This window comes from Nylanderia fulva, unplaced genomic scaffold, assembly GCF_048542155.1.
Source record: "Nylanderia fulva isolate GAGA-0341 unplaced genomic scaffold, ASM4854215v1 Scaffold8, whole genome shotgun sequence".
In the NCBI taxonomy this organism is placed as follows: Eukaryota; Metazoa; Arthropoda; class Insecta; order Hymenoptera; family Formicidae; genus Nylanderia; species Nylanderia fulva.
The window spans coordinates 3,021,783-3,034,273 of record NW_028190916.1 but is presented as its reverse complement, the minus strand read 5'-3'; the positions used below and the strand labels follow the sequence as shown (position 1 = coordinate 3,034,273).

General features: G+C 30.4%; 3 protein-coding genes across 7 annotated transcripts; 1 reads left to right on the top strand and 2 right to left on the bottom strand.

Moving 5' to 3' along the window:
• The first annotated feature begins 219 nt into the window (after positions 1-219).
• LOC114935987 (uncharacterized) lies at positions 220-6,151 on the top strand. 5 transcript variants are annotated; one of them, XR_014926268.1, is made up of 5 exons: positions 220-553; positions 1,189-1,584; positions 1,769-1,852; positions 2,296-4,482; positions 4,643-6,151. XR_014926268.1 is itself a non-coding variant. In XM_029308948.2 (4 exons), the coding sequence occupies exons 1-4, from the start codon at positions 536-538 to the stop codon at positions 4,327-4,329; spliced, it is 2,532 nt and encodes an 843-aa protein (XP_029164781.2). In that variant the 5' UTR covers positions 220-535; the 3' UTR covers positions 4,330-6,151. The 5 variants fall into 5 exon arrangements, 2 of the variants coding, with proteins under 2 accessions (XP_029164781.2, XP_085345360.1); XR_014926267.1 differs by having other exon boundaries at positions 2,296-4,779; positions 4,885-6,151; XR_014926266.1 differs by having other exon boundaries at positions 2,296-4,783; positions 4,885-6,151.
• A 287-nt stretch (positions 6,152-6,438) lies between these two features.
• LOC146720000 (vesicle transport protein SEC20-like) lies at positions 6,439-8,462 on the bottom strand. Its single transcript, XM_085489218.1, has 3 exons — positions 8,275-8,462; positions 7,700-8,114; positions 6,439-7,633 (listed from the first exon to the last, which is right to left on the bottom strand). The coding sequence occupies exons 1-3, from the start codon at positions 8,353-8,355 to the stop codon at positions 7,446-7,448; spliced, it is 684 nt and encodes a 227-aa protein (XP_085345344.1). The 5' UTR covers positions 8,356-8,462; the 3' UTR covers positions 6,439-7,445.
• Positions 8,463-8,834: 372 nt separating this feature from the next.
• On the bottom strand, positions 8,835-11,512 carry LOC114935984 (isocitrate dehydrogenase [NAD] subunit beta, mitochondrial). The gene is made up of 6 exons (XM_029308942.2): positions 11,382-11,512; positions 10,712-10,771; positions 10,435-10,644; positions 9,880-10,271; positions 9,596-9,785; positions 8,835-9,441 (listed from the first exon to the last, which is right to left on the bottom strand). The coding sequence occupies exons 1-6, from the start codon at positions 11,421-11,423 to the stop codon at positions 9,211-9,213; spliced, it is 1,125 nt and encodes a 374-aa protein (XP_029164775.2). The 5' UTR covers positions 11,424-11,512; the 3' UTR covers positions 8,835-9,210.
• Positions 11,513-12,491: the final 979 nt, after the last annotated feature.

The following is a 12,491-nucleotide window of genomic DNA, read 5'->3' as shown; positions in this document are numbered from 1 at the left end:
TAAATATTCTTTATTATATATAAAATATATAATGTTATATTTATATAATATATATAATTTTAATACTTATATTAATATTAATTTATATTTTAATTTTTTTATTTATAAATTATTTATAATTAATTTATTATACATATATTGTGTATTATCGGTGATTAAATATCTTGGATCTGGGGCTCCGAGATTCGATTGGTACGATACTGGTTTGGAGAGGTTCGTACTCGTTCGTATGGCAGACGACGACAGACGATACATGACGAAAAAAAGGATAGAGATAAGCGGGCCTTTCCGCGATCTGTCAGTTGTATTAAAAATGTGAAGTATTCGCGTGTTTACGCTGCGAGTTCCACGTTGTACGCGCGATTAATCGCAACGTCGAGCGCCTGACAGATCTGTACATACTTTCCGCAAAGCACGTCGGAGACGCCGAGAAAGGAAAGGGTTATGAGGCTCCCACGACATCGCAGTAGTTGCGCTGTTAGACGATATTTTTGCATTATTATTTCCGATATCATTTCCAGTGGAGTGGACCATTATGGCGGAGAAGTGCAAGGTATGTGAGTAATTTAATCGGGAAAAATTCCATGTTATAGTTAATCCGCGGAAAAATTATTGCCAACGTGGAACGTCAGAGACAGCTGATTCAACGGACACAGCTTGGTACTGTAGTATTTTTGTCGATCAACAATGATAATTTCCTCGTATTGGTTTCTTATTAATTTTTTATGATTTTATTTTTATAATTCACGTTGCTTTCTTTACTGCAACTTACTTTTTATACACTTTTGAGTCCAGTAGAATGCAATTTTATTTGCATTTCTAATTTTTGATATATTTCTAATTTCTTTTTCTTGCATTATTTAAATATAAATATAAAAAAAATACGATTGATTTAATCTGTATTATAATATAATTGAGTTTAATTTGTAATGCAATTATCTCTTCTGACAATATCTATATTTACAACTAGACTCTATTATATGTATATATATATATATATATATATATGTATATTTATGTGTGTGTATATATATATATATATATATATATATACACACACACACACACACACACATAAATATACATATATCATTCTTGTTAAGTATTGTAACTTTTATTTGTTTTATAACAATATATAAGAATATGTAACTGTATACATTTGTGAGCTTATCTCATAATATCATACAGGAATGTGGTTGTAAGTGCGGCACTTGCAACCAAGAAAATCAACAACAGTGTGACATGCACTTGCATGTGGAAATAGAGAATTTGCGCCAGCGTTTACTTGAGAGAGAAAACCACATTGTGACAATGGAGACACAATTTTTAAACGAGGCTGATAAATTTCCAAATGGAGAACTGGCTTCCATGAAAGAAGAATTGTTAATATGGCAAGAAAAATATTCACGCCTGCACGAAGCGCACAAGAGAGTTCAAAAGGTCAATCAAAATTTGGAGGATAAACTGCTACGAATTGTAGACAAATGTGAGACGGAGAAAGGTGCCTTTACCAAGGACATAGCAACTCTGTCTCATAGATTAGCAGATGCAAATTACACAATTCATCAATTAACTCAAGATAATGTAAATATTCTATTCTCTTATATAGTGTGCTTTATAAAAGTTATATTTTTTTATACTTTATATTATTTGTAAAATTCTATTGTAATAAATTAGAGAAAAATTGCACTACACAGTCATATACATATGTACAATATTAATTTATATGTATTTATTTTTTATGTAATAGATATTCTTTTTTTTACAGGAAAAATATAGAAACGATGTTAGTTTGGCTATTCAATTACTACAATGCAAACCTTCCAATTTTGTGGGTCAGAAATATGATTCGGTAAGATATATCATATGTAAATCATATGTAAAATATATGTAAAATAAATTGAGATAATTTTCTCATTTGATTAAAAAGGTAGGTATATGATGATAATGAATTATATTATTATGTTTTGTATTTGTATTTATTATTTATCAATCAAATGATGCATTTTAATTTTCCTATATTTTATATTTTGGCGTTATTTGCAAACTTAAATATTACAATGACATTTACCTGTATTTATATAATGTCTCGTTTATTTTACGCATCAATAAGTAAACTTTATTTTAGACTCTCATGTTTTCCATTTATATTTTATAATTTTTTAAGTAAAGATGAGCGATATAGAGGAGAGAGAGAGAGAGAGAGAGAGAGAGAGAGAGAGAGAGAGAGAGAGAGAGAGAGAAACAAAGTAAAGGTAGTAAATTTTTCAACATTATTATTTTTTATTATTGCAGTTGCCTTCCGAGGTGCAGGCTAAAGTGCGAACATACGTCGCGCAAAAGCGATGTTCCACGCAGGATGTAACGCAGCCGGATGTAAAGAGCATCACTGTGCCCATATCTACATTTCCGCCGACAGCTATGGTGTATAATATTACGAAGCCAACAGTAGAGAAGCATAGCGATGACGATAGCGATGAAATCAAGCCACCGATGGATATCGTATCAGCAGCCATTATGGCGAAGGTGCTGGAGGATCGCGAGAAAGAGAGAACCTTTGCCAAACACTGTGACACATGCACCTGTCACAGGAGCATTCTCATGGTGGATGCTGAGACACAAACATGTTTGCCGGATGTGCTTTCTTTCTCCGATGGACACGCGCGTAATGTTGAGAAACAAACTTCAGAAGGTACGGCGAATGGTGAGAAGCATCAAAGCAAAGGTAAACTTCAACCGAACCTCGCGTCGCATGCGATCTTCTACGAGATCAATGAGAACAGTGATAAGATCTGCCATCGTGTGAACGGCGATTACACTATATTTGTTTCCCAAGCTCCGAATATTAAAGAGAAGTTTATCAGCAGGACTATGCAAGACTGCATGACGGAGGAGAATTGTGCCACTACAAAGAAAAACTCAAACAAAAAGAACTCGTCCCAGAGTTACGAGAGTAAGCATTCGTCGTCGTTTCCAAGATCGAACGATCTCAATAGAATAAACATCGACAAGGCGTCCAAACTGCTTAAAGGCAACAACAGGAAGTGTGATTCTCCGATTGATAATAGATCCACCGTGAAGTGTTGGAATAAAGACGAAGGAAACTCTTTTGATCCTCTCTTCGACCCTGTATCGACGCGTGCCAATAATCAGTTTTCTGGTAAAGAACAGACGCATATCGATATCATCAATGATAGGCTGTGGAAGAACGAATGGACGAGATTGAAGACTTCTGAAGTGAACGTTTCGATGGAGAATAAATGCAAAGCGAATCACGGTATCGACCTCGATATCATCAACGATCGCGATTGGAAGAACGATAGAACACCGGAGGCGCGGAATACATTCGCACAATTCACTTTGATCGAGGTTAAAAGTCCGGACAATAGCGCAGCAAATAATAATGATAGCAACCAGACGGAAATAGCGACTAGTCCGAGCTTCAGCAGCGACAGTATGGTCATTTCCAGTTCCGATCCGTCTAGTAGCTGCAGCGACGTCACGCAATCGTTGACCGGTGGCACCTTCAACTCGAGTACTAAGTCGAACTCGAGTCGCGTGATAGGTCCGCGAAATTGCCTGGTGCGCGTCACGCCTGGTTCTAAAAACATTTTACTAGACAACGCAGGTCACTTCAAGACTGTGTTGTACAGCAACGGCGCCGGCAAGGCCAGTACTGCTCTGGTGCATACAAAAAAGGCATCTCGGGCCGATTCTGAACACTCGATGTCTACCAATAGCGAGGACAATTCACCGCCAGTGCTGTTACAGGACAATCAGTTGCAACGAGTAGCCGAATGGGTCCAGTCGTCCATTGACGTCAGTCGTCAATCCACATGCGTGGAAAATTCTGCGTCACACGATAGCAATAAGATTAAATGCGAAGAGAATACTGCGAGCGATGTCTATCCGAACAATTGTCTGAAGAAGTCTTCGAAGCAAGACGGAATTTTAGCTTGCAAAATTCGAGATGCATCGAAGAAGTCTTTGATAAATATCGAAGATGGTAGCGAAAGGATTATGGAAAATGAATCCAGCAATATTAATATTTTGTCAAAGTGCATGGAACAGAAGGAAAGCGAAAAAAATCTCATAACTTTTGAGGACGAACAATCACCGAAGGAGTGTCACAAGAACAATTTAGATTATGAGGTGAAAATCACGAAGGAGATGGAGGAGACGTATCTGAAGCTGGCGGCGAGCTTAGATCCGGTAGCATTGAGCCTGTCGAATACTAGTGATACCGAATTGACGATCGAAAAATATAGGAAGGATTATAAGAAACTGCACGTGCAAAGATTTCAAGATAAAGCAGGCTCGAAAGCTTAATCTCAGCGAATTATTTATTCAAAGACAAAATTGACTATATCAAGCAGGGAGTTCCTTTAAAGATAACAGAGCGTTATTTTTTGTAACTATTAAAGTAAGGCTGTACCAAAAGAGACGAATTGCTTAAGAAAAAAAAACTACATGCCACAACAGGTAAACCGATTTTATTTGTGAACGAGATAAGTTGAGATCTTGAGTTTGAAATCTATCCAAAATATAAATTTGAGGAACAATTTGAAAGCAAAATTAAATTTAATGATTGATTGATTTTTCATTATTTTTAAATTGTATGATATCAATATTTTTTTCGCAGCTGTTCTACAGACAGAGTCTAAAATAAGTTTGAAAAACGAGATCATAATATTATTTTGTGAATCACTGCGTTTATTTGACTGTAAAACTTTTTCATGTGTCTTTAGGACATGTTGATTAGTAATTAATCATTATCATGTACGTAAGTAATTTTGTTAAAAGCTTAGTTTAAAAAAACATAATCTTATTAATTTATTTAATTTCAAAAATGTTAAATTAATAATATATTTAAAATGATTATAGCAAATGATATTGAAGAATGTCGTATTGCAGAAAACTCTATTACTGAATATTAATTGCAATACTATTTGTGTGAGAATGGAGTCAATGAATGATCAATGTAAAGATATTCAATTATATTTAATTTTAATGATTCTGGCAAGGAGAGATATGAATAAATAATAAATATATATTTTTTTTGTCTTGCAATATGAACACACACACGCGATTATAAATATAAAAACGACAATATTATAATTAACTTAAAATAACGATAAAATCAATGAAGCCGCCAGCTATGAGCAAAACCATACAAATTTATTGAAATTTCGACCTAACTGGCCAGTACAATTTAATTAGAAACACTACGTTTCGACCCTTAGGCACGGGTTCTTTTCAAGTGTAACTTTCAAGATGTTGATTCGAAAGCAATAAAATTACTAATGTTAAACCGTTAAAATTTTATTGCTGTCGAATCAACATCTTGAAAGTTACACTTGAAAAGAACCCGTACCTAAGGATCGAAACGTAGTGTTTCTAATTAAATTGTACTGGCCAGTTAGGTCGAAATTTCAATAAATTTGTATGGTTTAACTTAAAATATCCAGAAAATATTGTGTTCCATTAGATATTATTTTATAAAATTTATCAATGATTAATTTTATATATTAAGTATTCATGTATATCATACCAAAACTAAGTCACTTGGAATAAGGATATTTTAATCCTTTGCATTTGTAATTATTCTCGCTCTGACAGTAGCAATTGATTAAGCTGAATCTTGCAACGCAAATATATACAAACATTAATATTTTAGCAATTAACTTCTGTAAAACATCAGCTTTTATGTATTTATTATATTATAGTAAGATCTCTTGCACTGTTACTGTAAATATGATATAGGATGCAAAGGATTAAATAATTATCAGTTTTTTTAGCCTATTTATTAATAATATCATGAGTGAACATAATTTGATTATTGCGCAACTTTATATACTGATAATGTAATTTAAATTTAACTATGGCATATGCACTGTTATTTGCCATATAGAGAAATTGAATTTACATAAAGCTTATTATACGAGAATATAATTAAATCTGTCTTTATAAAATTATATTCAAAGGATTAAGAGATTTACTATTTTATGCAAGTTAAACTGAGTTGTCTATCGTACAAAGCGAAAGTTTTTTTTCCAATTTAGCAATCTCAGTCATCATATCCTTGTCAATACATTATACGCTCCACAAAAACATTTTGTGACAGTTCAATAAAAATATTCGTCTGATTTAATGTTGCGTTATTGATATAATTAATGATTTGACATGACTTATATATTGATAATCTGGAATCTGAATTAACTAATTATCATTAATTTACAAATATAGAATAATTTATAAATATAGAAATTTAATTAAACTGTACAAAAAAGAAAATTCTTATATTTCAGTATATTTATTCTATGTTATTAAATAAATTTTTATTAATTTATTTTTTATTTAACAAAAAATAGAGATGTATATATATATATATATATATATATATATATATATATATATATATATATTAAGGATCACACGTACAAAAATCATAAAAAGCCTACGAAAATAGATTATTATTAGCTATTATACATTATTTTTTGAATAAATTTTGAAATTAATAATTTTATAGCATGCCATTCATCATCAGATCAACAATTTATTTTATATACAGGTGAGCTTAGATCAAAAATATATTGATTTTTCTGTGATATAATCTATGTTATCTTTTCTTTGCATTAAAATCTGTTATAATTTTTTTGTTACAATTTATTTCATAAATTTCTAATTTCATTACCAGATAGCAAACACTTACAATACAACACTCTTAAAGATTATTTTTAAGAATGCTATCTTTATATAAAAATAATAAATATCTAATAAAAGATATCATTTATTGTTTCAAAAGTTATACTTTCCAATTTTTTCTTTATTGATTAAAATGATTAATGAAGTTTGAATAAAAAAAATAGAGAAAAATCTTTTATAATAATCTCTCTTTCTCTCACTATACGTACACATATATATAACAAATTTGTGTAATACATATTCACAATAATTTCTCTATTTCAATATATTCCTTTTGTATTGAATATTTTTTGTCCACTATGTTCAATAGATAGAGTTTACTCTTATAATTTACCATGATTGTATATCATGCTAATCATATATATCCTTTCTGTTATATTATGTACTGAAGTATGATTTGCTTTCTTCCACGTGTACTTAATGATTTTATATACATTTTTATGCTATTTCTCTTGCTCTTTCCCTTGCATATATATATTAATAATATATATAATATATAACAATAATATAATTATAATGATTTCTGTCTCATTTTTGAAATACATACAGACTTTAGTGTAAAAAATTTTATGATAATGTTCAATATATACATATATATGCACATTATTGCTTGCAATTCTATTATTTATCACATTATATTTTATATAAGAATTTTAAATTGTATATAATTAGATTATACCGTTTTATACATTTTATATATATATATATATATATATATATATATATATATATATATATATTCAAAATAGTCTTTTCTGCAGAATGTAAAATACACAGGCGAGAAAGAAGACAAATGCCAATGCAAGCAAGGCTTTATCAGTGACTTCCCGTCTTCCATATTTTCCTAAAAGTTTACCCGATTGTACTATTGCCTGTTGCTGATGTTCTAATTCATCCTTGGTGCTACCAACTTTGTCTGAAGATGTTACTGAAATAATGATAATCCATAGAATCATGATATTTATCATATTGAATAATACAACAGAATACATACACAGTGTGTCCAAGGTATCGGCACTTCTCTGAGTTGTTTCAGCTAAATGTCTTGAAATGCTCAATAATTTATCTGTTACTTGACTAGATGCATTCGTCAAGCTCTGTTTGCCGTGTCGTTTACGAAGAGCGTTCTGCTGTTCTTCTGACATAGGGAATAAATTTTCCCTTGCCAATTTATCAATAACACATGCACTAACAACATTTGCTTTGCGGAAGGCTGCCAGAGAAGAGTTTAGTTGCTCCTTATAGTTATCCACTGCAAGTAACAGTTCAGTTTTTTTCTTTTCATTTGATTCAGTTTCAGCAATAGATGCTAATCGCTCAATGGAGTTTTTTAAAACTGCTATTTTAGTTCTGCCCTCCGCATTGAGCTCATCAAGCACCTCCAATGGTCCACTACATTGCTGAATGTCCTGCATAATAGAAATACGTAAATTATTAATTGATATTTACACTATAATTTTTTATACTATTCTATATAATCATATATAGCAATGCAATCGTTTACAATAAATTCGTATAGTGCTAAAATTTGGTTATATTTCGTATACAACTTGATATATGTATATTTACTTGTACTAAAGCATTAACTTGAAGATGATATTTAACAATATCTTGACGTATTAAATCCATTGTGTAATTATCGGGATCCATTGATTTAAATTATTTGCTTTATGTCACTTTTCATATACATATATGTATATGTAGATTGTAGATACATGAAGCATAGACTGATGAACAGAAACTCTGATCAGCTGTTGATGCTGAGAGAGGGGATTTAATTCTATATTTCTATTATAGTTGGGATACTATAATTTTTATTACATTATATACAAACGTTTATTCCCCGAAATGTTAAAAAATTAAACAATTAAATTACTATAAAAAAAAAATTATAAATTAAAAATACATTTTGAGGAACATATAATTTTTATTATACATAATTTTTAATGTAAATTTACATATTACCGTTATTTAAATTTATTTAAATAGAAATTGTAGAACTGAAAATGTATATATACACACACGTTTCTAATATTATATTTATATATATTATTTGATTGAATTTTGATGGATTCTAATATAATTGTAATTTATTATTTTATATATAATTATAATTTTTTAACAGGATATACAAGGTAGCATAATTTATTACATATGGATATAATACAATTGATTATACTATTATAAAATTAATTATGCATTCATACATCGCAGTTGGACTTCCATGAACCAGCAATGTGCAAAGAACTTTAAAGCCCTTTTTGTCGCAGAACATACAATTTTACTATTGTAAGAATATACATTAAATATTTCTATACAATTATACAATTTTAGAAATTTTTAAAATGTATAAGTTATATACATGTATAAGGTTATATATTTATAGCTATATCCTATAACGGATGCACTACATTTTACATAGTTATTCTAGATATCCTAAATAACTTCAAGAAAATGAGTTTACTAGAATCTATATGCCTGGTCTATATTACACAAATATTATTATTAACGCAGGCTGTTTATTACAGCGGCGGTGAAGTCTGTTGTTGAGCTTTGTCCGCCCAGATCCTTTGTGAGCACCTTTCCATCATTCAACACTCGATTCAACGCTTCCCGAATCTGCTCGCCGTAACGTTTGAGATTCGAATGATTTAACAATTTTACCGCACACAACAACATCGCTGTTGGATTCGCAACATTCTTGCCAACAGCCTCAGAATATGTGTGTCTTGCACCCTATTGAAGAAAATATAATTTCATAATATACATAATTGTGCACTTTAAAATTAACAAAAGTCACAAGTAGTTTGAGAAAGTATCTTCTTTCCCTATAACACTAATTGTATCAAATATAAGTCTTATGTTGTACAAGTAAAACAAAATATGTTACCGGTTCAAAAACGACACATTCGGCGCTGTAACTGGCACCAGCGACGACTCCAGCACCACCGACCAAACCAGACGCAAGATTATCGACGATATTTCCATATAGATTCGGCATTACCATAACGTCAAATTGATGTGGATTGGAAACCATCTGCATGGTGCAGTTATCAACAATCATCGTCTCGAACATAATCCTGTTTTAACGAAAAATCAAAATATAAAAAAGTTAGCAATAATTTTTTATAACATTTAAGATAGTTGATAGATGATAAAAAATTATTAGGATACCTAGGATACATTTTGGCAATTTCTTGGCATGATCTGAGGAAAAGCCCATCGCCAAGCTTCATTATGTTAGCTTTGTGAACACATGTAACTTTCTTGCGATTATTCTTTACAGCATAATCAAAGGCAAACTTTGCAATCCTCTGACTCTTAGCAGCAGTTACAATCTTTAGGCATTCTACTACTCCTTTGACAGATTCATGCTCCAATGCAGAATATTCTCCTTCTGTTTGTTCTCTGATGATAACACAATCTACATTCTGATGACGTGATTTGATACCTGGTAGAGATTTTACATGCACTACATTTGAATACAGGTCCAAGCTCTTACGTAGTTTCATGTTCAAGGTTTGCAACTCTCCTGTCATAGAGTGATCTGGTGTTGCTAGAATACCCTTTAACATAAAAAATAAATGTTGGATATAATGTTATATAAAACCATTGTTTTTCAGCTCAACATATTTTGAACATATATTTTTAAAGTGTTGTATAAATCTTCTCTTTATACATATAAAATAAAAATATTAAATATGTTATATTACATTATGAGTATCAGACCTTTAAACAAACTCGATTTCTAGCAATACTGTTGGAGACTTGATCCAAGGGAGCACTCAGAGTTGGATTCACTTCAGACAAGAAATAAGGTTCAAATTCAACTGGGACATCTGCAGCTTTGAATACACTTTGAACTGCAACCACAAGTTCTGGTCCAACACCATCTCCTGGTATTAAGGTACATTTCAACTTTCCTTCTTGTTCAACTGCCTAAAAGAAATAGTTGTCAGTAAATACAAGTATCTAATTTTATCAATTTAAAAATAATAACACTTACTGATTCTTGTTGCCGTATCACTCCTATGTGCAGAGTCCTAACAATGCTCTTCTGAGCAGCCTGTGTACATAAAATAAATTACAATATCTATATTATAAATGAATATTTTTCTTAAATATTACAATTTTAATATCTCTTAATGCAATACTAATTAATGATAGCTTAATCGGCATTATGATTCTATTTTATTTAATTGAATTTTTAATACAAGTTGAATTCTTTTTTAATAATTATTTTTAAGAAATGCTAATTTTTAATTTATTGCCTTTTCTCGATGGATAACATAATTGTTCTGATTAAATTACAATTACACAATAAAAGTGAACTCAGGGAAACCACTGATATAGAGATATCACTTATATAGAGATCAGTGAGGGGAACTGGTTTCTCGTTCTAATTTATATATAAATTGACGATTCGGGTGATCATAAGATAAATTCGCAGTATATCAAAAGAAGTATTTATATTTCTGATGATCAACGAAAACCAGCATGCGTTTCGAATAAAAATACTCGAATATGCAATGCCCTTGCAATTCTACTATTCGTCGAAAAATGTCGCGTTATTTGCACAACGTAATCATCATGCTTTTGTCTCGCATTTTATGTTTCCATATTTTACAAATACAAGCGAGGCGAAATTCAGAAAATACGAAAGAATATCGTATTACCTGGGAAAATGTTTTGCAGATATTTCTAACGAGTAGAGCCATTTTTTTACAACGGAACTGAGTGCTGATTTATTTCGCTCACACTCGCGCACGTAGGAGTGTAATTATGCTTAGCGTTACCCTTGAGTTGACATATCAATTTAAACGAATTTGTTTACAAATCTAGTAAATTTTTTATCTTTTTATCTGATATAGACTCTTTATAACCAAAACAAGAAAATTTTTATAAATTCAAATATTTTAGGTTAAAGGAAAAATATAATTTTTTGTATATATATTATATTTATCTAAAAATAATTAATAGTTAATAAGTAAAAATTAATTTACATATAAGCATAAATATCTATTAAGTTAATTGTTAGTAAGCCTATATTTTAATGTTCGTCAGTTATATTTAAAAATATAATTATGTTACAAAAATATCCATATTTTTGAAAAATTAAAATAAATTTAAAAAATCTCTCTCGAGAGAAAGAGAAAGGAAGAAAAAGAAAAATTTTAATTTTTGACAACTACGCGGCATCCGTCACTGTCTAAAGTCATGTGACTAACATCTGACGTAGACGATTTGCTGAAAATACTAACACCGCCGTAGAATTAACAGAGGAATTGAATATTTTTTAATTATTTTATATTATATAATTTGGGAATTGTTTGGGGAAGTTTAGGAAAACATTATTTTAATTTAGGAAATAATATAGTTTTTGTTAATAACAAAATTTTATCAACCGTCAAGTTAGTAGATAGTATAATAATTGATATTTAACATTAATTATAAATGGAATCGATTAGAAATCATTGAGAATAACATATTCATTGTTATTTTTATTTGGGAAACGACCCTTTTTCTAATTTAAATAAATTTGTACATTATAAAAAATGTATTGTGCGTTATGCATAAAGCATAAGGAATTCAACCAATGAAAACCTTTCATTTCTATTCTAGGGATAAAATGAAAGACTAAATTGGGCTGCGTTCGGAAACGTCCTCTGAGTACATTCCTTCTCTTTCTATATCACTGACATAGAAGTGATATAGAAAAAGAGGGAATGCACTCGGGGGATGTTTTCGAACGCAGCTTTTGTTGATTATATAATATAAAATATTAA

What these genes read in the sequence shown, in the direction of transcription:
- LOC146720000 (XM_085489218.1), bottom strand. Translation starts at nt 8,355, where the DNA reads ATGGATCCCGATAATTACACAATGGATTTAATACGTCAAGATATTGTT. An exon ending in AAGTTAATGCTTTAGTACAA is followed by an intron (nt 8,115 to 8,274) that starts GTAAATATACAT and finishes TCTATTATGCAG; the next exon opens with GACATTCAGCAATGTAGTGG. An exon ending in CGATACCTTGGACACACTGT is followed by an intron (nt 7,634 to 7,699) that starts GTATGTATTCTG and finishes TCATTATTTCAG; the next exon opens with TAACATCTTCAGACAAAGTT.
- LOC114935984 (XM_029308942.2), bottom strand. Translation starts at nt 11,423, where the DNA reads ATGGCTCTACTCGTTAGAAATATCTGCAAAACATTTTCCCAG. An exon ending in TCTGCAAAACATTTTCCCAG is followed by an intron (nt 10,772 to 11,381) that starts GTAATACGATAT and finishes TTATGTACACAG; the next exon opens with GCTGCTCAGAAGAGCATTGT. An exon ending in ATTGCCAAAATGTATCCTAG is followed by an intron (nt 9,786 to 9,879) that starts GTATCCTAATAA and finishes TCGTTAAAACAG; the next exon opens with GATTATGTTCGAGACGATGA.
- LOC114935987 (XM_029308948.2), top strand. An exon ending in ATCAATTAACTCAAGATAAT is followed by an intron (nt 1,585 to 1,768) that starts GTAAATATTCTA and finishes TTTTTTTTACAG; the next exon opens with GAAAAATATAGAAACGATGT. An exon ending in TGGGTCAGAAATATGATTCG is followed by an intron (nt 1,853 to 2,295) that starts GTAAGATATATC and finishes TTATTATTGCAG; the next exon opens with TTGCCTTCCGAGGTGCAGGC.